The following is a 23,796-nucleotide window of genomic DNA, read 5'->3' on the forward strand; positions in this document are numbered from 1 at the left end:
AACTGTATGGTGACAATAAAGGCATTCTACTCTATTCTATTCTAAAACGAGTAATACATGGGAAGAAGTCAAATTGGGCCATCTGTATAATAAGTTCATCTAATGCTTAAAATTAGTTTCTCCATCTCAGATTTCGAGAAAACTTTATGACAAAGCATTTGGAAGACGGGGACAGCAAAATCAGCTCTTAATGCACTGTGCCCTTGGTTAACGCTGCTTTTCTTGAATGTAATTTTTAGATCAGAGTGATTAACCTTTTGGCTATCGTACAAATGAAACTTGTAGTATTCAAATAGGAAGCGCACTGGCCAGATTCTGCCACTTTTTTGGACTGGGATTTTGCCAGTTTGCATAAGGAACATTGACACCGTTGGCACAGCAGAGCAGAAATGTGAGAACGTATCTGTCCTGCTTTCTGTTGCTGATATATACATCGTGGTCACACGCTGTCATATGCTTGTCAGTGAGTGTAAGCAGCAAATGGCAGAGAGAAAACAATGTGTGTCAAAAAGAGGGAGAAAAAAGTTTGGCACTCCACGATGCTGAAAGCAGGGCCAAGAAAAGCCGCTCAGGTGTCACTATTGCGCGAAGTGACGATAGAATACGATAGAAGCTACCTTTGCTGCGACCGCCGACAGGACACTTGTCAGAAAATAAACAGCACCGCGGCTTTACATTGTTGTTTGGGGGTGTTGGGGAGGAGGAGGAGGAAAGGGGGGAGCTCTGAGGTTGGGGACGGAGGTGGTGGGGGGGGGGACCGTTGGTGAGTGAGTGCGTTACATGAAAACAAAAACACAGAGACACGGGCTATCGCTTCGGGGAGCTTCAAATCGAACGCCCCGTTCAGCACATAACCGAGGCGTGCGTTCACAAAATGCATCCCGCGGTCAGTTTTATGTCAGCATACACAATAACGTTCACGGTTATCTTACCCGTCTTTGCGCTTAGCTTTATAAACGTGCCCGTAGGTGCCTCGACCCACTTTGCAACCTTCATATTCGAACAGATCTTCTACTCTCTCTCTCTCCGCCGCCAGCTTTGTTTTGAAGTCGTAATCCATTTTAACCCATAAATACGCCTTAATTTACAATAAAATAAAATATTAATTATAACATGCATTAATTAAATAATCTGGTCGTTTTATTCCCCCACCATTTCCTTGTTTGGGATTTTGGTCTGCTCCGCTTAATGTTCACTGGCTCGTTGACGTTTCTAATTGGCGCGCGTGGCTCGCTGGGTATGGTAGTTCTTATGAGCAGGCGCCGCAGTTTGCCGCGTTGTCAGGCAAGCTATGGCAAACTACAACCCGCGTTTCTCGCTGCTGTTCGTTGCACTTTGCGTACTCATGAAAGCTCTTCAAAAATGCGGCCGTCGGTGGTTTGAGGTTACCTTTTTTTAACGTCACGTAAGATGAATAAATAAATGAGCTAAACAGATCCTCGTTATCTGGATTATTATTATTATTATTATTATTATTATTATTATTATTATTATTTAATGATCGTAATAATAATGGTATTGCAAAAGCTGAACAACTGTGTACATATGCAGTGTATTCATTTAATATAGTTAGAGTGACCACTTCCCACCAAACTCAATGTGATCCGAAGGGTATGGGATCTATTACAAATTGTTTAAAGATATCAAGTGCTATGTGTAACTTAAGGATATGTGCAAACATCCTGGGTGTTTCTGGGGTTGTTTTTTCGGGGGATAATATGAGTTTTCCAACTTCTTAACTCTTATTTTAGCTGATGTTTTTTCTGATAAGCATCTAAGGGTTTAAGTAGGTCGCTGCATCTCTTTTTAAGACAGTTTTCTTTTGAGATTTAGATTCATTTTTTACTTTTGTGAACTACAGTCAGCCAAAAAAAGAAAAACAAGAAAATTGTTTAGTGCAGTTAGTGGTAAACATATGAAATGTCTTCCATAAATAAAGGTTATGAAAAAACAAAACATCATGATGGAAGACCCTTGCCTTCTATAATAATCGATAGGTTTTTGACATGCACACACACCTGTATATGTAGATGAGTGACGTCATGTCATATGTATGTGATTCATACTTAATTACTGTCATTCTATTGGGTGACAATTGTATGTGTGAGTTCCCACTGCCCGGAACACAATGAGATGAGACAAGTCCTGTAACACATACAGTAGATATTTATTATCCTTTGGGAGTTCTTTCACCTGTTTTCCTTCTATGAGTACACTCTTTTGCTAAAACGAATACCTGCGCAGTCCAGTTTAGTTCAATCCAATTTAACAACTTGGTCATATTCTCATTTAAGTGGTTTATATCTGATATTCGCAGTTTAATATCAGTATTATAGTACCATTAAGTGAAAAAACAAATTATACAGCTTAAAAAAGAGAGAGCGTACAAACGAAAAATTAATGTGATAAGTAAACACAATGGCTTGTGTTAGAAAAAAAGTTACATAATCGTCGTGAACAGAAGAAAACTTATCAGAAAAGGACTTTTACACGAACATGCCGTCAACTGTCATACTGGCCTTCGTAAACTTAAATTCAGATATCATGTAATGTTGATGTTGCTGTTTATATATATATATAATTAGTATGTATTTCCAGAGGAAAGCTACATGCAGGCGGAAAAGTTTCATGACGGAAGACCCGCCTTCTATTATAATTGATAGGTTTCTGACCAATCACAAATCCCAAGATATGGCTTCGCGTTCAGATTGGCTCGAGGTGAGGCTTACGTAGGGCTACTGCCAAATAAAAGCTCCGCGCGGTCTCCATTCAGCGCTTACACAGTATGGCCGGCGATATTAGCTAGCGCTCGCTAACGGTATTCTCTGCTAAAGGGAAGACGGTAACTCAAGCAAATCAACTCCTGGATTGTTTTAAGGACTGAACCTCACTAAATAATAACAGGTCGAGGAAGGAGTAATTAAGCTGTAAACGTTATAAACGACGTTGTAATATTTTTGGTTGTTGGGTGTCTGTTGTCTCACGATGGAAGATAACGGTGCACATTTCTTCGAGGGGACCGAGAAGCTGTTGGAGGTGTGGTTCTCTCGGCAGGATGAGACCAAAGGAAACGGAGACCTCCGTACCATCCCAAGGTTCGTGTCACTTGAGTATCTCCGGGGCAGTGTCAGTCCACAGCAGCCTAGTGGTACATTGACAGAAACACCGGCTACATGCACGGCTTCAGTGGTCACTTTTTGAGACGTATAACAACTTGAATATTGTACAGTCCCGTTTCCCTTGACACTGTATTCCTTATAGTTATTAATCCACCCCTGGATAGACGGCAAGCATTGAAGTGAACCAAATCTAACCGTGGATCCTTAAGCTGGGGAGCTAGCTAACGTCGCCATTGGAAAATGGACACCTCCCCCTTTTAACAGTGGCTGAGTCATTCATTCTTCACCCTGGGAGCTTGCGGTAATTAATATATTCAGCTCCCATCGCTTGTTTTTGCGAGATGATTTGTCGCATGAGGCTTGGACGCCACCATGACAGCCAATTTAGAGCTACTTCATTTAAGCTAGTCCCTAGGAAAAAATATTCAAATTATCAGCCGTCTCCTGAATTCTCCGACGCTGTGCAGACTGCTTGTGATTTAGTGATGAGGCGATCTTATTGTCGTTATTTGCCAATTGCTATATATATTCGTGCTCGTGTGCACTAAATTGCTTGGTCTTTGTAATTACATATGCTTTATTTTTTCCTGCGTCACTCTACAACGAGGGGGGCATGTGAGACATGTGGTCGTCCGTTGTCACCGCGTGCCTTGCTGGCACGGAAATGGATTCAAGTATTCCAATTCCACCTTTATTTTTTATTTTTTAAATTCTTTACTTTTTAAGGCTCATAAGTGATTGGAGAAAACCGTCAACCTTTCCCTCTGCCCTTGCGGTTGCTAAAGGCTGGCCCCAGGTCTGTTACCGCTGTCTGTTTAACCAGAGAGAAACTGCGTAAAGTCGTGTTCACGTTTTCGGCCATGCGGTGCGCTCGCTCCTAGTTGCTCTGATTGGTTAGAGGGTTCCCTGTTACGTTGTGCCGCGGGGCACTTGGTTACGTTTAAGGACTGGGGGGGGGGCATGGATTCTGAAAAATCCATGTGGGTTCAGTTCTTGTGAGAAATTCGGTTTTTGCTTGCTAGCAAAATTAGCTGGTTTGAAATGCACGTTTTAAACAACCTTTAACAAGGAGAAACCTTAAAGGCAGATTTGTACCGTGTGTCATAATCATTTTTTGCTTCCCAGACTTTAGTGGAACTTGTCCACTGTAAAACAAATGGATTGTTTAAAATCACTTGGGTTATGTCACCTATAGAGGTAAGAATGGTACTGATTCTTTAATGTAAGGTGAGAGTAAGTGAAAGTGTTAATGGTGTCCACTGCCTTTGCTTAGGGTTTTGTTTTTAACCTTTTTTTTTTTTTTTTTTTTTTTTTTTTCCCTCTGGCAGCGTGTCATTTCATGACTGGTTCAAGGAGGCCAAATCATCCCCAGTGATGGGTGACTTTTTCTGGTTAATGACCAGATCAGGGGCTGGTTTGACAAGTGCATAACCATTGGAGTGAAGGAAAGCTGGCATTAATTTACAGCCAGAGGGCAGATTAACGGCTCAAAGGGACACTGTCAGTGGATCAGACTCGATGGACGTTAGCCAATGTCCAAATAAGACCACAAGGGCATCTGATTCACAAATGTGAAGCTTGCTCACATTACCTCTGCTGCCACTTGTCAGGGTTCAGACTGCATACCAAGCACTTCCAGTGATTGTAGGGGAGACTGGTTCATAAAGTCATAGCATATTCACCTCTAAACACCTGAGAAATTTACTGTTCCCTGTGTTCAAGCCATCCAGTAAGTGACCACTTTTCTGTCTGATAAGCGGCAAATGTTCCAACATGTGCCGTCTTGATCAGCCATGTGTTCATAATCTCTGGGATACATGAAAACAGGTTTGGCGCTTTGCTTTGAGGAAAATATGATCTCGTTGCACAGCTAGAAATAACCTCTGGTGTCGATTTCACACCGAGGCAGGAGCTGACACAGCTTGCTAATGCTTGGCCTCTGGTATGAAACTGGGAAGTAGGCATGTCGCAACAGCTCTGTTATGTTGCGGGAAGTGATCGAGCTGAACTGTATCCAGACATACCTGTAATGCCTTTGTTCATCTTCCAAATACACTGTTGACATTACTTAATCATATTATATCATTTGCAGAGTTTAGATGGTACTATGATATACACATTCTCATCAGGCTTGGCCTTGATGGCAAACTAAAGATGTTGAGTCTTTGCATTAAGGAGAATGCCAAAGAGAAATTGGTGTATAACAAAGCCATCTTAAAGGCACATCGCCTGCATGGCCAGATTTAGAGTAGCTTATAGCATGATTTAGAGTTTATATCATCTTGCTCCAATGTTGGTCCTCGGTGCAGGACCTTTGTTTATCTTCTGAGAAGTGCAGTTTTGAAATCCTTCACATCCTTTTATACAATTTTCTTATGCACAAACTAAAAACCAGATTTTTAAATTGGTGGTGTTTTGGGCTGGAAGTGTAAAAAAAAACAAAAAAAAAAAAAAACTGTTTACTTGTTCATGTGTTGACCTTATTTGAAACTTGATATTGGAGCACATTTGACTCCGTGATACCATACCTAGCTTTTTTTTTTTTTTTTTTTCCCCCACCCTCTCAGAGGAAGTGATGTTCACAACAGATGACGTAAGCCTGTCACTCTGAGGACAGTGTTGTTAAGGGATTAGATGAAGTGTTGTTTGTGGTACTGGAAGGTAGTAAACATATTTGTAGTTTAGTTTCTTGGGCCATTAGCCCCGAATACAAAAGGCTGCAGTGTGAACTGTATTATTCTTGATTTTGTTGTCTTTAGAACAATGTCTGAGAGATGCATTGTTTGTTTATTTGTTTTTTGTGTGTGTGTTTTCCTCAGTCATCTAGTTCATTTGTAGATTGACCATGTAGAAAGGAACATAATTGGGTCTTGCATTTTTGCCCACAGCCTTTATGCATACTGCTGCAGTCTGGTTACTGAGGGGCATTTCTTTTTGAGAGGTTCTCTAGAAAAGCCAGTTTCATAAAGCATTCATTATTGAGCTGCTGGTATGCTTTCATCGAACACTTTATTTCTTGGAACGTTTGTCTTGCAGCCCAGGCCCCCACTGTGAATGGGTTTGGCTGCTGTTCCAAGGTTGTAATGTGACCCAGCTGTCTGGGTGGTGTTCGGGGGGCAGAGGCAGCTGCTTGAAGGTGTGTGTCTGCTGTAGGTGCAGAATAAGTCCACATTACCCTACAGCCATCTGCACATGGTGGAAAACGCATTTCAGTCTGAACAATACCGCTATTGATATCATCAGTATTGTATGCCCAGAGCATACTCTGGCACTGAAATTGTTATATGCACTTACTTTTTCGGTGTAAAGACTACAGCAAGCTTCATAGACATTTCTGTTCAAAATCCTGAAAACATTCCAAACTTGGCCATGTTACGCAACCATCAATAGTTCTTTCCTGTAGTGGGTGCCACTTTAAAATGACCTCAAAAGAGAACAACTTTGTCTTTGTATGCATTTAACTTGTGTTCTTTTTCTTTCAGGTTTGAGTGGGACAAACTTTTGGAAAATGTGCATTGTTTGATAATAAGTGTGACAAAGACTGACAAGCAGGAAGCTTATATACTCAGGTGAGTGCCTGCTCGATACCTGCAGAAAGTCTTTCCAACTAGACCTTAACCTAATTTCCGTTAATGACAGTCTCAGGTGTCAGTATGGGCATGTACTCTACATGCCACATGCAGTCCTTATATAAATGTGTAGTTGTGTTAAGGTAGGGCAAGTATGAGCATGTCAGATAAAACTAACATGAAGCTAAAACTGAAACCAGTAAGCTTAACTCCTCTTGGGTAATCAAACAAGTATGACAAGTTGAATGGGAACTAGGGTATGCCTTTTTCTCTTCCTCCTTTTGCTCACCTGTCAACCTTTTGTTTATAAAAAGGAGAGAAAGCCTTCACTGAAGTTTCACCTTCCCCATTACTGCTCTGCAATGTAGCAAGTTGAAACAAATATAGAAACAAATACCGGACCTCTATTACACACATCAATATTAAAAGATTTCATTTTACGAATGAGTAGCCGAGGGGCTCGGTTTGCTCATTTTAGGTAAATATTACAAAGATACCAGGCTTACTTAATCATCATTATGTATCATAGAATATAATGAGGGAAACGATGCTCTGTGGTTATTGGTGACTAACTCCTTTCTTGTCTCTACAGTGAGAGTAGCATGTTTGTCTCCAAGAGACGTTTCATTTTGAAGACATGCGGAACCACCCTCTTGTTGCAAGCACTGGTGCCTCTGCTGGAACTTGCCAGGGAGTACTGCGGCTTCGACACCATTGAGGTTAGACTGGTGTAGCATTTGCATGACAAAGCTTATTTCATCTCAATCTGAACGAGCTGTATCAATGAAGCTGATTAGTTGCGTAGGTTTATTCATTAGTGTCTCGTTTGCAGAATTTCTTCTACTCCCGTAAGAACTTCATGAAACCAGCCCATCAAGAGTTCCCTCATCGAAACTTCCAGGAAGAAGTGGACTTCCTCAGCCAGATTTTTCCCAGTACGTGATACATGAAACTCTGAAATGTGTTACACACACACAAGTAAAGGGTAGGGCTGTTCGATATAACGATATATATCGGATGATGATATAAAAACGTCTATCGTTTCATTTTACACTATCGTTTGTTTCGTGGTGTCGCAAAATAAACTGTTTACGGCAATATTTTTTCATCGTTTTGATGGTCACTGTAGTGGCTATATTACTTTCCTAAAGTTATTTAATATTATTTAATCACACTACAGACGGACAAACGCCTGTTTTTATGCGTTGTCGTTAGCAACAACGACGGTAACACCATCGCGTGTCCGCTTATGTTCCACATAAACCTTTCACAATAAAGCTCAAGATCCTGTTGAGACTTTTCAAAATAAACTGAATCACGTGAAAGAGCAGATTTACAGATGAGAAGTAAAAAAAGAGCCGCCAGGTGCTAAAAAATAAACCTTAGACTCAAACGTTAGAACAGGCTTTTCCCCACAGCACGCCGTGTTATAAATACTCACAAAGAAAACAGCGGCCGTTACAACTTATGTCTAAAAATGTATAGTTTCATGCATCAGTTAAAACACTCGACTCCAGGTACATGACGCGCAGCTGGAAACACTTCCCGCAAGTCGAGCTGCCCGAGATTCACAGAATTTATAGAAAATGTTACATTTTTGTGATTTTTTTTTTTTTTTTTTTAATTTATTTATTTTTTTATATATCGTTATCGGGACGATAGAATTCTTATATCAGGATATGAGATTTTGGTCATATCGCACAGCCCTAGTAAAGGGTGTTTGTAGCACAGTCTGTTAAATCCCTGATGCTCTGAATTTACAGCTGGAAAATGCCCAGGGCAGTTCCTAGTTTATGTCTGTGAAGGTTCTCAGTCATCGTAGTCAAAGGAGCTTGCAAAGAAAAGCGTCTGGACTTCTTTAAGTTACTTGAAGACGTTTCACCTCTCATCCGAGAAGCTTCTTCAGTTCTAAGGTCAAATGGTGGAGAGTCCCAGATATAAACCTAGTGGGAGTATCCCCCCACAGAGGGACAAAAGGACCCCCTGATGATCCTCTAATCGCCTGAGCCAAGGTGTGAAACTGGGTGTGGGTCCCAATCAGCCAGAGTTTCGGGTGTGTTCATTGTGAAACCTGGCCCCACCTTATCATGCGAATTCCTGAGGTCAGATGGCCCAGGATGTGAGTGGGCGTTAAGGCGTCTGGGAAGGGATCTCAAAACTGGATTATAGATGGCAGAGAGTCATGCTTGGAGAAAACTCTCCTAAACTTAGGAGAGTTTTCTCCAAGCATGACATCCCGGTGCATTTCAGACCCAGCAACACGCTCAGACAAAAACTGGTTCACCCGAAAGACAAAACGCCAAAACACAGACTTAACAATGTGGTGTATGCTGTACAGTGCAGCGAGGAATGCCCAGACCTCTACATTGGAGAGACCAAACAGCCACTTCACAAGCGCATGGCACAACACAGAAGAGCCACCTCCACAGGACAAGACTCAGCAGTCCATCTGCATCTTAAGGATAAAGGACACTCTTTCGAGGATGCCAATGTTCACATTTTGGACAGAGAGGACAGATGGTTTGAAAGAGGAGTGAAAGAAGCCATCTATGTCCACTGTGAGCGACCATCTTTGAACAGAGGCGGGGGTTTACGACACCAACTCTCTGCCATCTATAATCCAGTTTTGAGATCCCTTCCCAGACGCCTTAACGCCCACTCACATCCTGGGCCATCTGACCTCAGGAATCCGCATGATAAGGTGGGGCCAGGTTTCACAATGAACACACCCGAAACTCTGGCTGATTGGGACCCAGTTTCACACCTTGGCTCAGGCGATTAGAGGATCATCAGGGGGTCCTTTTGTCCCTCTGTGGGGGGATACTCCCACTAGGTTTATATCTGGGACTCTCCACCATTTGACCTTAGAACTGAAGAAGCTTCTCGGATGAGAGGTGAAACGTCTTCAAGTAACTTAAAGAAGTCCAGACGCTTTTCTTTGCAAGCTCCTTTGACTTCCTGGTTTATGGCTGCTCCTGGCAAACAATCTGCTAGTTGTTTAAACAAAAAGCTGGACTAGTTGACAAATCTAAAAGACAGAACTCCTCAACCACTACCCCCACAAAAAATTGAAATGAAACACACTTTAAATGATCAAAGTGAAACGTTAACCAACAAACACTTCATGTGTTAGCTGTATTAAGCAATTAGCACATCCCTCATTGATCAAACATAATCTTAGCAGTGCTGTTAGCAGTAGGCTTCTCCTATGCTAACATTGACAACTTAGTTCTATAGTTTATTCTGACAACACCAACATGCAGCTTTTTAGCACAAAAGAACTAAAGGGCAGCACTGCTTAACATAGCTGTCATCTATTTACCCTCATGAATAAAGTAATAAAACTGTTTGGCACTGACTAGCGGGGGTAGCGAACCTTTAAATATCCAATCATGAGACACACCCTGATTCTGATTGGTTAATGCAAATCTTAGGTTTATGTTTTTATAGATCAGGTAATCATGTATCTGTGATCATAATCTGTACCCAAGTTGTTTTAATCGTTTAAGAACAAATGTTGAATGTTGCTTGTAATTTTGGGACTATGGAGTGCATTGTTTATACTATAGCTGTGGGGACAATGAAATTCAGTATTATCACAGACTGTAATTCTGTGTAGCTTTTATCATTGTGGCTTCTCTTCAGAGCTGCCTAATGTTTTTGAGTTGATTACAAATGGTAACCATAATATTCCCTCCTTTTACAGATGGTGCAGCCTACTGTATGGGACGTTTGAACTCTGACTGCTGGTGAGCATTAAAATATCCCACACTGGCTTAATATGCTAATAGCTAAGATGGTCAAGATTCTCAGTCATGAAATATAATTAAATATTTGTGGTTTCTGGAGTTCAGCACTTGTCAGTGAATGTTGGTAATCTGTGACAACAAGATGCCAATTCATGAGGGAGGTGAAAAGCCTTTAGTTTAAATTGAAAGGACGTTCAAGGCCTCCTCTCATAGGTAGCAGCTCCATGCATCCTCCAGGTTTGAAAATCGTTAATGCCCCCTTGCATCTCTCCCACAGGTACCTGTTTACTCTGGATATGCCAGAGTACTGGGAGAACAAGTATGCTGATCAGACGCTGGAAGTTCTGATGAGCGACCTTGATCCAGCCATCATGGACCAGTTCTACATGAAAGACGGTGTTTCCGCAAGTGAGGTCACTCGTGTAAGTTTTTTTTTTTTTTTTTTTTTTTTTTTTTGTTTCCCCCCAGAACAAGCATGTGGTAGTAGTTTAACCTTTGTAATCACGGTCTCGTTCTGTTCTCGCAGATGAGTGGAATTCGTGACCTGATACCAGGTTCTGTGATTGATGCCACAATGTTCAACCCTTGTGGATACTCGATGAATGGGATGAAGACTGACGTGAGTGGCGTTTTGTTTCTTCATCATAGTTGCGCGCTCAAGCAAATCAGTGATGCGACTTTGCTCATTTTCCCCACAGGGAACCTACTGGACCATCCACATCACCCCAGAGCCAGAGTTCTCCTACGTCAGCTTTGAAACAAACCTCTCCCAGACATCATACGATGAATTGATCAGGAAGGTTGTGGAGGTGTTCAAGCCAGGAAAATTTGTGACTACACTCTTTGTCAATCAGGTGCATTTCAAATCCAATTTTGCATCTACCCGGGGGGGATTTTAAACTGCTTCCTGTAAAGTGGTTTGTTTTTTCTCCTGCAGAGCTCTAAATGTCGCAGTGTCTTTTCTACTCCCCCAAAAATGGAGGGCTACAAGCGCCTCGACCGCCAGTTGGCTCAGTTCAACGATTACAATTTTGTCTTCACAAGCTACACCAAGAATCGCCAGCAGCAGAGCTGAGGGTTGAGGATGAAGAGGCGCAAAAAACGTGGCGCCTCAGCGCTCCCACGTTGCGATGCGCTTCACCACCCCGTAGCGAGCTTGTCGTCATCGTCTCTCCTGTCCCACCCTCCCCACTGCTGCTGTCGCCATCCAGATTGTCCTGGTGTCAGCGATGGCGCTGCTGCCCCTACTTTAACTTCCAGTTTGAGTTGTTTGCATTGTTGTACCCGTGACTTAGATCCCTTGCATGAAAGCTCTTTTCTCTGTTACGATATTCTAGCCCACTCTTGCTGTGATCTTGAAGTGCATGTAGAGGTATTAAACACGCTCTGTTTCAGGCTGTCCACCTGTGCCCAGTACAACGGTCCCTTCCTGCAGGTGTCCCCCCTCATTCCCCACAGACAAGGCTTCCGCCCACCCTAGACCAGGACCCTGACGTGCTCAGATCAGTCCGCCTCTTATGAGCATACTTTAGATCTCATCCATTGGTTTAAACTTCAAATTGCACCCACCCACCTAGCTAGCATGACTATTTCTCTACTCTGTTACTGAGTTTATTTTAAAAGCCTGTTTACTCAAGGTACTTGGAGGCAAATCACCTCAGCTCAAGTCGTGCTGAGCTTGGGCATTGTGGGATTGTCTGTGAAATGCCATCTTGCTTTGATGTTGCACTAAAGGTTCAAAAGTTCTCATCTTATTGGTCAGGTTTTGTTCTTTGGCAGCTTTAAATGGTAAACTTTCAGCTTGCACACTTCAGATCTGAGCTTGAACTTTTTACATTGGCCCACATCTGTAGGAAGCATCTAGATATTTCAACCCAGTCATGCAGCATTCACAGAGGGTTTAAAAAAACAAAACCTGAATGTAGCACAGGCCGTGCAGAGCGGCTTGCTCGGCCATCTTTCGAATGTACATTTCTCTGGAAAGAAAGCCTGGAACAGGTTTGAGCTGAATGTACGACTCCAGACAACGCGCTTACAATGCCCTCTGCTGACCGGCCATTGTTCAGCCCCAGCCCACCGAGAGCCAGCCCTCCTGGCCACTCGCACTGTGTCCAGCTCTGAAAGGAAATAATGAATCAGACACTTTTTGCTTTAGTTGCCCACCAAAGCACCCCACACCCCACACACACAAACATAATATCCACCCTGTCTCTTTCTGCCACATACAGAGATGTAAGCGCACAAAAGAGGCCCACTAGTCTGAGCATGCCAGGGTGATCCCAGATCATTCCGCATATAACCACTACATAAACTGCCATTTTATGAAATTTATTGTGCCCTCACTTTTTTCTTTTTGTCATTTGGGTCAATGCCCTTTGTTTGCAGGGGGAATCCTGACACACTGCATGTGACTACTAGTGCCGTGTTGCTCAACAGTGTAATGTAGCGCTGTCTCTGCTGTCAGTGTGTGTGCTTCACCTTCCTCTTGTTTTACAAGCTGAAAGTTGGAACTGCCCCAACCTGGTGCATTTTGGATAGGTGGTTTTGTTTGTATTTTATTCCCCCTTTTGTTTAGTTTTTTATTTTTTTATTTTTTTTATAAATTTCATGTATCTGTTCAACTCTTATAGATTTCAGGCTTCAGACGGGTGCTGAAAGCAGGAGAAGTTTCAGTTATGTTTGTGACTTTGTTTTTATTTGATACCCTACAGCTAAGGTTTAGCTTCTCCTGCCAGAGAATGCTGTTAGAATCTTGCAAATGTGATAGTAGTATTATCCTGATTTCAGCACTTGACATCATCTAAGGAACTTAGCATGCTAGTCAAGCTAGCAATTGGTAAATTTATCTATATAAGGGCAGGAATTTTGAAAAGTGTCCGTCTAGTGTGGCTACGTGGCTTTTTCTTTCTCCTTTTTTTTTTTTTTTTTTTTTTTTTTTCTTCAATTTAAGATTAAATGACTTTTAATGGTAGTCTGACTTATATTTTTTAAGAATTTCCATCTAGCAACAGAAATGGTATGCTAGCTGTTGGATTAAGTGCATTTCAGCATTGTTGGTGTGGATCATTGGTGTTTTTATATGGTGAACTCTATTTTGCAGTTTAATGGTAATTGAATTTTATACAAAATATTTTGTATTTCTGCTGCGGACCAATTATTTTATTTTTTTAATTTTTTTTCTTTCTGCCCTTTGGTTCTAGATGTTTTGTGAAAACAATGTTCCAACAAAGTTAGTTGAGGGATGACCTTTTCCAAGTTGACTAGATCATGTTATCACTTTGCTTTGTGAATTCAAGGAAGCGGAAGCCAGGAAAGCCTCCTGCTTGTGAGGGTACAGTTGCAGGTTGTACTGAATGAGCAACTTTGCTGTTCTAATTCATTTATCTGTTCTCTGGATGGTCAAGATGTGCTAAATATCTGTGCTATGAGCTTAATGCTTCAATAAAAGATACTTAAATGTGAGATCTGTGTGCTTTTATTTTGAAGTATTTTGGTATCAAGACCCTGTAGGACGGTCTGACCGCATCAGAAAGCTTTAAAGGGATGATTAAGTGGGTTTTGGTGTAGTTTGTGCAAAAATCTCAAGACCTAATGTGAAACAAGATGCTCCCTCTAATACACTGGACCTAAATCACAGGGGATCTCTCCTGGTCATACAGTGCAACTGGACTGGGGGCACAACAGTGGCTCCAGGAGGAACAAACTGGAGCAGAGGCTGTGTGTGTGAAAATAAGCTGCTCTACAGTAGAACAACACAGGGTGCAGTCTTCAATGACATCCCCTCTAGAATTATTTTTTTTTTTTTTTTTTTTTTTTTTTTTGTGCGTGTGTGTGTATGGGGGGGCTATCAAAAACAATTTCCAGTTTGATTACGGTGTCATCAAGTATAGGTTACTGGAAAGACAGGGTAAAATAATTATGCCTGGTTAATATCCTGCTCTTAACCCTAAAAACGGGTACATATGGAAACAAAAAGATTTTGAAATCATCTGTTTGAATTGACTGGAAGCCCCAAAATGCTGAGCAGAAGCAGCTTGAATCCATTCTGGAAGAGTGATTCTTAACTTTATTTCTTAATTTAAATCTTTATTTGGAAAGAAAACACCAAAGCATTGTTACCTTTGTAGCTCAGAGATTGTATGAAATAAATACTGTGCAATACCTTTTTAGAACTTGAGCACAGAAGGAGGAATTGCAAAAAGAACAAAAAGCAAAAACTGAGGGAGTTTTTCTTGTAACGAGTATCTTTGTAAGAAACAGAACAATGACATTCTAAACTCTGTGATGAGTTTGATAGGGTGGATATTGGGTTTTCTGTTTAGAAACCTCACATTTATTAATAATGACCACTGATTGAAACATCTACTTTATTCCAGTTATAGGAAATTTAAAGAGCCTCTTTTCTGTTGATCTTTAGTTAAAATTATACCCAAGTATGAAATCTCAGTTTTAACTGGAATATGGATGGAATCTGTCTCCACCTTCAGGTTTCTGGGCACCACATCACTGCCAACCTCATCTGGACCCACAACACCATCGCCCTGGTAAAGACGGCCCCGCAACTGTTGCACTTCCTCGTCTTCCTGAGGAAGAATAACCTGGGCCAGAAGCTGCTGCTTGGAGGCCATTGTCAGATCCTCCTCCCTCAGGAAAACCAGGGTCTTCACAGGTGACCCTGTTTTCTAATGTGTTTTTTTTATTGGTAAATAATCCTGCTGTATTATTATTTATCTTCTAATTCTGCAATGTTCATCTTCATTGTATACATACAACAACAAAAGTCTATTCTATAATTTTTTTAAAACTGTTTCAGAACAGTCTGTGTTCTGATTGTGATTAGTTTACATTTATTGATGTTAAGTAAGAGACCTGATGCTTTGTTTTAATAGCTTAAGGAATTTGGGTGTCATCCTTTAAAAAGAAGGCTCTATGCTAAAATCAAATCTTGCCCAGGTAAAGAAATTCCTTTAATGGGATTATTATTAAAGATTTTTTCTGACAGCCCAGAGGTGAACCAACCAGGAGAAAGAGATATGGGAAAATTGAACAACCTTAACAAGTTCCTTATTGTTCTCACAGCAGCAATGAAGTTACAACCAAATCTAAATTTATTGAGAGCCTGAAAAATAAGGCTGTGCTCTGGTGTATCAAATGCCTTGTAAAAATCTAACAGTAAAATGAATGTTCAATAACTTCAGGGTAATCCAAGATAAGCATTATGAAGCCTGGTTGTGTCTAATCGATAATTGAGTTCAAAATAGATTTTAAACTTTTGGCAAGAATTAATGCTAGAAATGTATAATTGTTATTCAGTAAAAAATAAAAATAAAAATAGGACGCCCATTGTCAGTGACCTGAAGACCATTCATTGGGTTTTAGCAACATTTAAGGATTAAGGATGTTGGGACAACTCTGTTTTGTATACTTTCTATATCAACCTATAATGAAAAGAAGCTAGCTCATTAGAAAATAATTCAGGTTCAAGGTTACTTTATTTATACCCGTAGGTAAATTTGCTTTGCAGAAACATTATAGCATTTGACATCCCTTCACAAAACACACACACCTATTTAAACACATTTGGTAATAATTAGACAAGATGAATTAAATCAAAAAACAGTTATTATTAAGTTAAATGATGGCGGCATATCTGCTCATGTTTGTATAGAGAATGACTAATAAGGGCGATAAGATGCACCGTTGGGGAGAACCTGTGGAGGAGAACACTGGGTCAGGCAGAACACCATTTATTCTTACTCTTCGTGACCTGTCAGTTAAAAAGTCTAAAATCCAACCCAGCAGGTTTTTCCTGATTAATTTTTTTTTAATATAATTATATTTACATACATTATTACATAACATAATATATAATAATGTATAAAATTTAGTCAAGAGGCACTCTATTCCAGGAGATTTTTTGTTTTTGGAGTGAGAAATGACAATCTGAACTTCTTGTACAGTCTGATCAGATATGGGGATGGGATCTGCCTTCAGAGTTTAAACGGCCATCAGCAGATGACCACTTGATGGCAGTATTTTGAGTTGGGGTTTTTTGTTATATATGATCGAAGAAGAAAATCGTCGCTCTTGTCGTTTTCACGTGTTTCTTAATTAGTGTGGTCGTTAGCGATTAGGAATAAAAATACATATACAATGACGCAGCTGGATTCTGTAATGTAAGTGTGGACTCACGCTTTGGGGGGCCTGGGAAGTGTTGCTATGTATCGTTTTATGAATGTGCTGTTTATGGCAAAGCTTCTAACCTTTAGCTGTCGGCTAACTGCAGCTAGCTCCGTCGTGGAATCGGCATCTCACTGTGCCATGTCTCTGTGGCATCTCACTGTGCCATGTCTCTGTGGCATCTCATTGTCCGATCTTCAGATGCCACAAAGGATTTGGAGACACCCCGTATTTCTACATAAGCGCATAATCAAATCGATTTCCCTATCTCTCAGCCTCATGGTCGTCTTTAATGTGCTGTGAGATTAGTGGTGTTATGCCTAAAATTCAGGGTCTAACGGTCTGAGTTACACTCGGTTTGCGTATTTTATGTTTAAGGCAATCATATTAATATAATTAATAACAAACTCATTTAAATGTTTTGTTTTTGTATTCAGTCTCTCTGCTGAAACTAAACTTTTTAAGGTTACCATCTTACTTTCAGTGCATTATGTTTTGGTACATACTGGCATTGCATACAAGTTTGGTTAATATTTCTTCAGCGCTGTGCACATAAAGTCTCTATTCTAAACATAGCATTATTCTTAGGCATCTGTTAATGTATTGGCAGAGTATATGTATTGATTTACATCAGGGCTGCTCTCTGAAACAATGCTCTAAGTTTTAAGATAGTTTGTTGTCAAGCTAGAAGACATTCAGACAGTGAAGTTATTTTATGAAGATGATTTCCCCGTGTCTCTGAAAGAAAGAGGAAGATCGGAAACAAGATGAACAGAAACAATATCTGTATTGGCTAATTGACGTACATTTTTAGGTCATCAACCAATCAGAAATACCGGTTTGATTTTCTGATAGTTTGCCTTGTGTGCAGTTTGTCATCTTTCTTATATTCCCTTGTGTTTTCGTCCTCAGAAAACCGAAGACAAAGCGCTCAAAACGCTTCTTGGAGAGCAGAGCACCCAAATTGACTGAAGATGTGAAGAGTGCCATGATTATGAAAGGAGGGAACACAAGTCAGACCATCACGCAGGCCCTCAAAGACATAGTAAGTCACAGAGGAGCTGTGTAAGGATGGAGTTTGGCATATTTGTCACACTGACATGTTTCAGATCATCAAACAGATTTGGAAAAATCCCCACCCACAATTCTTAAACTTTGGGGTGTTTTCACACCTGTAAATGATGAGTTTTTACACTTGGATCTATTCCCAATGATCTGGTTTGTTTTTGCACCAAATGCCTTACTACAAACCACATGAGAATGTTCAGTCGGCTTATTGGCCAGATGTGTCTGTGGCAGCAGGAAGAAGGTGCTATGTTCTAGACTATTGGAGAACACAATACTGCTAGGGGCTAGCCCGTACAGACCTTTGCACATCTATAGTTCCTCTACAGGACGTTTTTTTTTTTTTTTTTTTTTTTTTTTTTAGCTCAGACTTGTAACATACACCTGGTAGTTGGTTCAGATTGAGGTCGGATCATGTTCACACTGTAAACGAACCACTCTGGAGTTCGCTTGGAACAATAACAAGTCCAAATCTGCAAAAAACGAACTGCACTGAGGGGGGAAATGAACAAGAGTTTGATCGAAATAGCCTAAATAGCACAGGTGTGAAAATACTATTAAATTAACTATGATTAACCAAGTTCTTTGGAAAGCTGAGTTTAATTTCAGATAACCACACCCAGGCCTGATCACAGCCAGAACAAGACTTTTAGAGTCTATCTGACAAAGTGAAGCAGGCTAAAAAAAAATCTCAAGAAGTAAGATATTGTGCCACGATCTAAAGAAAATCAAGAACACAGATTGACACCCATCAGCTTGAGGTTAGGGTTGGGTGACTGGCCGAATATATTGACTATCGACATAAGGCTAAGCCCATTGTCGATCGTTTTTACAATTTATTTATTTATTTGAGTAAGTTAAATGGTGGATCTAATAGAAGCAGTCAACAGGAAAAATTAACCCATCTGGAGCACAGTCTGAGTCAAAATCCCTGAAATGTCTCTGTCAATGCATTTCGGGCAGTTTGTCCAAGGTTTGTTCATTCTGCGCTCCAGATGGGTTGAGCACGTTAAAAATTTTAATCGCGTTAATAGTGATGACCGCATTAACGCTGACAGCCCTAATTTTTTGGGGGGGAAATTAGTTTGAGTTCTTCTGTGTTGTAAACGTGCAAATCAGTCCATGCATGATTACATTGCTCTGCCCATCAAAAAATCTGCACATGCGCAAATATATTGCCCATCATTGATTATTGGACTGACGATTGTCGGTTATACATTTTTACATATCGCCCAAGCCTACTGGACGTGTAAAATCCATGTGAATATTTAGTGTGTTAAAATATTTTACTCATCTGTTCTTAAAGCAGCTGTTCACGCCAGCTGTTTAATTTCACTGGATGAATCTATGGTATTCATTTTTTCCAAACTGAGATCAATTTTTTTGATTTTTCCATCTCACAGTGCATTTTGAGGGGTTTTTTTTGTTTGTTTTTTTTCATGTGTAATTTTTCTGTAAATTCATGCAAGTACATTTGTTTCCTTCACAGTATTCCCTGAAGAAACCCAATGCTGTGCTGTACAAAAAGTAAGTGACATATCCACTTTGTTCCTATAATAAATACTCGGGTTTTATTTGATGGAACAGGTTTATCAGTTCATCTGCTTAGTGTGGGTTGTTTCTAGATATTTGAGCTGAAAAACTTTGAATTGTCTATTTGGTTGCTTCTGATCATGACTGGGAGGTAAAGAATTACACTGGTAGTTGTATTTACATCCACGGCGCTTCTGCGGACAGGCCGGTTTGAAAGTGGCCACATCAGCCACCAGATTTATCTCACGCCACATGGAATTTCAGCCAATTTCAGCCGAGGTGACCGCCTCGTGGAGAAATTCCGCCCCCCCCATCCCGAGCCTTGTAACGGTGCTTTTATGCTCACCCTTCAGTCTGTCTGACAGTGCCGCGTGTTGAACTTGATGTCACATCAGAAGGCGCGAGCTGCCTTGTTGGTGTCGTTTCTGCCGGTCATGAACTGTATCCTGGCAGAATGTGATGATGCAGTCACAGTTTGAAGACGCGTGTACGGTCATGCCGGTTTTTCCCAGTATTTTGATGATATTCCAGTATAGACGCTTGGCGATTGTCAGATTATATGGAGGGAAACGTTGAAGCAGTTTGAAAAGATGAGACATCCTGAAAAAAAAAACGTTGGAAAAAAGGTCTTTAAAAGTAAAACACAATGCCAGTGTCTTTGCTTCTGAGTTTGTCTGCTTCTACTTCTTCTTCTTCTTCTTCTTCTTATGTCAGTGCCAGTGTGGCAGTTATGTGGTGAGTGGTGACACCTAGTGTCCAAAAGAGTACTGCAGCAACTACCTGTACCTTAACGGGGAGTTTAAGTAGAAGTGGCTGTGTGATCACGTTACAGTGGCTGTGGAGCGGCCTAAAACGGAAGACCAAGCCTGCCTTTTTCATATTTTATTCAGCTGGTGTATGTTTCTCTTGTTGGTACTTCTCTAAATCCTTGATTTCAGACCATTTCTGTTCTACTCTTGGCTCTGGGTGACGTCAGTGAGAATGAATTTCTCTCATATGGTTGTCTCAGGCACACAGCAGCTCCAGAAATCCACTAAAACCTAATATTTTTAAACAGAAAAGCCAATTAGGATAAAAGCTGGCATAAAGGGAGCTAAAAGGGCTTGTTTCAGACAGTGGGTGATCATACAAAGCTACTCTGGTCTAAGAGTGAAGTCCCCTATAGTGTCTGTTTTCTGTCTTGATGGTGTCTGTGTACGCTTTTTAGAAAGAACATCACTCGGCCGTTTGAGGACTCAACATCACTGGTGAGTGCAGAGGGGCGATGGTCCTTTTCAGAGTTTTCACCAGTGTTGCTTTTCTTGTTAATAATCTAACATTTATTTTAGGAGTTCTTTTCCAAGAAGACAGACTGCTCCCTGTTCCTGTTCGGCTCCCACAATAAGAAACGGCCCAACAACTTCATATTTGGTAAATTTAAACTTTCTCTCTATCACTTATATCACTTAATATACATACAGCAGCTATAACATCTGTTTTCAGGTTTTTACATGATACCGGACTGTCAGTGTCTCGTCTCACGTTATACATTGTGTTTTATGTTTAGCAGACTGTCAGCATAATGCTAGTGAATACTGGTCTGCAGGTTTTCAGTAAAAAATATTTCAGTGTAGAAGATGCTCTGCAAAGGAAAGGTTTTCAGATTTTGAATTGACCCAATCAAATAAATTGTTTGCTTGTTTGTTTGCAGGTCGTCTATTTGACTTCCATGTACTTGATATGATTGAACTTGGAATTGAGAAGTACGTCTCCCTGAGTGAAATTAAGGTAATGGTTTCAGTCATGCTGTGTCTGGCTAGGGAGTCATTTTGACTCATGGTCACAGTCATTTCATCACCTTGTTATTTTCCTCATAATGTAAACTAGAGACCAAAACCTACCTCTGCGTGTAAAGTTAAACCATACAGCTATCACACATACATAAAGACGCGGGTGCGGCCGTGAGCATAGTGACCATTACAGCAGGGATATTGAAAAACTATTGCAAAACTCTAGAGATGCACGACTGGCCGACACAACACATGTAAAATTAAAATCGTCTTGCGACACCCACAACACAGGCGACGGCAGAATGGCACCGTAAGGTGTACTTAGTTTTTCCACATACTGCTTCTGCAATTTGTTTCACTTTTTGTTACATAAACAGTGACACAGTGTAATATTCATGGATTGTTGTTTACCTACCAAGCCTGGACCAGATCATTGATATTATTTCCTGATACGTAAAACCTTAGAGGTTCTACTTTCTTTCTATCATAATTGTACATTCACCAAACCAATGAGGAGCCTTGAGTTCAAACACTCTGAAACAACATAAGGGAACAAACTGTCGTGTTCTTGAGACTACACCTATCGCTGCTTCACTCCAATAGTTTCCATCATTTGTAAATCTCTTGTGTTACCATAACCACTCTACAAGCACCCGAGTGAACCTGGTCAAAGTACAAATCACAGTCTCCTAAAATAAAGTCTTTGCTTTCTGTTCTAGGCCAGTAAATGTCCTGAAGGAACCAAACCAATGCTCGTATTTGCAGGGGAAGCTTTTGATACAGATAACGAGCACAGACGTCTGAAGAGTCTGCTAATAGGTACTCACACAGCACACTAAAAGTGTTAACCGGTCTGATTCTGATATTGTTTTTTTAATATGTGCTTTGTGATGAATGAATTATGAAAACTCAAATTATTGGTGCTGGTTATATGTGTGTGTGTGTGTGTGTGTGTGTGTGTGTGTGTGTGTGTGTATATATAATATTATTATTATATTTGTGGTGATGATGATGATGTGTAATTGATTAGTCTGTTTATTTCTTTTGTCTCAGACTTCTTCAGGGGTCCCACTGTGCCTGCAGTGCGTCTGGCAGGTTTAGAACACATTTTGCACTTCACTGCCATCGATGGAAAAATTTACATGCGCAGCTACAGGTGCTGAAACTGTAATAATTTAGCGAGAAAATTTGACTGCCGACATCCAGAACTGAGATAATGATGGGTGTAATTTCAGGTCTCTGTTGAAGAAGTCTGGCTGCCGGACGCCGCGGATCGAGCTGGAAGAGATTGGACCGTCATTTGACTTTGTCCTAAGGAGAACGCATCTGGCTTCAGATGACTTGTACAAGTTGGCTCATAAGCAGCCCAAAGCCCTGAAGGTAAATATGAATGGACATGTTCCTGACTGTCTTAACATCTCATTCTGACAATCCTGTGATGAAACAGAAATCATGCATGTCCAACCCTGAAGCTAGTCCTGGGGAGGTGCTCGAGGGCGAGCGTCGGGTGGCGGGGCCTTAGCCTATGTGGATATGACTGTTTGCTAGCTTCCTTGACTTCTCAGTGGATTTGTCCTTTGGGAATGTTGTTATTGACTCGTTCTTTTTGTACTCTATTCATTTACATTTCCATATGAGCAAAGCCCCTTTCAGCCTTATTATTCAATCTTTGAAGCTCCTTGTTTCACCAATTAAATGGTGTCCTGGTTTAAAATATACAGAGATGCTGCTTTTCTGTTCTCGTATGAATGATTCCAAATATTCAGTGTTTGTCCTGAAGATGGCGCCAGAGGAAAGACCACATGGTTGCCAAAATCCTGCACAGATACTAAATACTCTGTGCAGCCAGTGTTCAAACATGCTAAAGTTTGTTTTAACTCGTCTTCTCTTTTACACTACTTCAGCCCAAGAAGAAGAAGAACATTTCCCATGATGCCTTTGGCACCAAGTTTGGCCGTGTGCACATGCAGAAACAGGATCTGTCCAAGCTGCAGACACGGAAGATGAAGGGTCTAAGGAAGAGGAGGGGCGAGGTGGTCACAAAGGAGCAGGAGGGACAGGCACCCAAGGTGGCCAAAGTAGAGAGTTGAGGCAGACTTTGTACGCCTTTTGGATACTTCTACGATTGACCGTGTGCCGCCAAACCCTCGGTAAAATGTTTTTTACCGGGGGTTTGTTTTTTGTTTTTTAAATGTGAAATAAATACTCCAATTGAATGTGTTGTTGTACCTGCCTACATTCTGTTGTATTGTTTATCACGTGCATATATCTGGGCCTTCTCTTAAGCTTAAATATTTAAGCCAGTGATGATGGAGGGTTCAGTAGATCAGTAATGTTTTGCTCTCGCAAAGCTAGTAAATATTTCAAAAAGGATTTCTGTTCAGACTAAGTTTGTTTCAGTTCTTCGAAAGACATGACAACATATTTATATGAAGTTTGATGATGCAGGGCTGGAGTTATTTCCCTCTAAGTGCAGTATATTTTCTCTTCCTGGGGGTTTACTTTGTAAAACTAAAGCTGATTATAGTTTCTGAAAGTGTGCTTTGGCAACATCTTGCTTGAATTTTAGTTTTGGTTCATTTCCCGCATTTCTACAAGGTGACATGTAACAGGACAGTGGGGTTCAAAATTCTGAACATTTTACTTCAGAAGTTAAGACAACCCCCACCCCAACGCACATGATTAGTACTCCGAAGAGTTTTTGATGATGTCACAGATTCTTGTTTCTCTCTCCTTTAAATTGTGCATGGGGTTGAGGTCAGGTGACAGTCAAGGACATTCTTTGGTCCTTTTTGATCTTTTTACTACTTCA

General features: G+C 40.7%; 3 protein-coding genes across 3 annotated transcripts in view; 2 read left to right on the plus strand and 1 right to left on the minus strand.

Annotated features, from left to right (window-relative positions):
- Window positions 1-1,196, minus strand: part of cdk19 (cyclin dependent kinase 19) — a 69,398-nt gene extending 68,202 nt beyond the window's left edge. Inside the window, exon 1 of the mRNA XM_084952125.1 lies at window positions 933-1,196. Coding sequence (XP_084808251.1) covers window positions 933-1,060 — 128 coding nt within the window. The 5' untranslated portion in view covers window positions 1,061-1,196. The remainder of the gene's footprint in view (window positions 1-932) is intronic.
- A 1,571-nt stretch (window positions 1,197-2,767) lies between these two features.
- amd1 (adenosylmethionine decarboxylase 1) lies at window positions 2,768-13,899 on the plus strand. The gene is made up of 9 exons (XM_084953418.1): window positions 2,768-3,095; window positions 6,602-6,688; window positions 7,281-7,407; window positions 7,521-7,623; window positions 10,395-10,437; window positions 10,715-10,859; window positions 10,964-11,056; window positions 11,136-11,291; window positions 11,375-13,899. Exons 1-9 carry the CDS (start codon window positions 2,986-2,988, stop codon window positions 11,510-11,512), a joined length of 1,002 nt encoding a protein of 333 aa, XP_084809544.1. The 5' UTR covers window positions 2,768-2,985; the 3' UTR covers window positions 11,513-13,899.
- A 2,585-nt stretch (window positions 13,900-16,484) lies between these two features.
- Window positions 16,485-23,200, plus strand: rpf2 (ribosome production factor 2 homolog). Its single transcript, XM_084953779.1, has 10 exons — window positions 16,485-16,613; window positions 17,530-17,662; window positions 19,172-19,209; window positions 20,423-20,462; window positions 20,544-20,625; window positions 20,906-20,982; window positions 21,704-21,803; window positions 22,038-22,140; window positions 22,220-22,364; window positions 22,889-23,200. Exons 1-10 carry the CDS (start codon window positions 16,591-16,593, stop codon window positions 23,072-23,074), a joined length of 927 nt encoding a protein of 308 aa, XP_084809905.1. The 5' UTR covers window positions 16,485-16,590; the 3' UTR covers window positions 23,075-23,200.
- The last annotated feature ends 596 nt before the right edge of the window (window positions 23,201-23,796 follow it).

Source organism: Perissodus microlepis, chromosome 15 (genome assembly GCF_051167445.1).
Source record: "Perissodus microlepis isolate ML-2025 ecotype Zambia chromosome 15, ASM5116744v1, whole genome shotgun sequence".
Taxonomy (NCBI): domain Eukaryota; kingdom Metazoa; phylum Chordata; class Actinopteri; order Cichliformes; family Cichlidae; genus Perissodus; species Perissodus microlepis.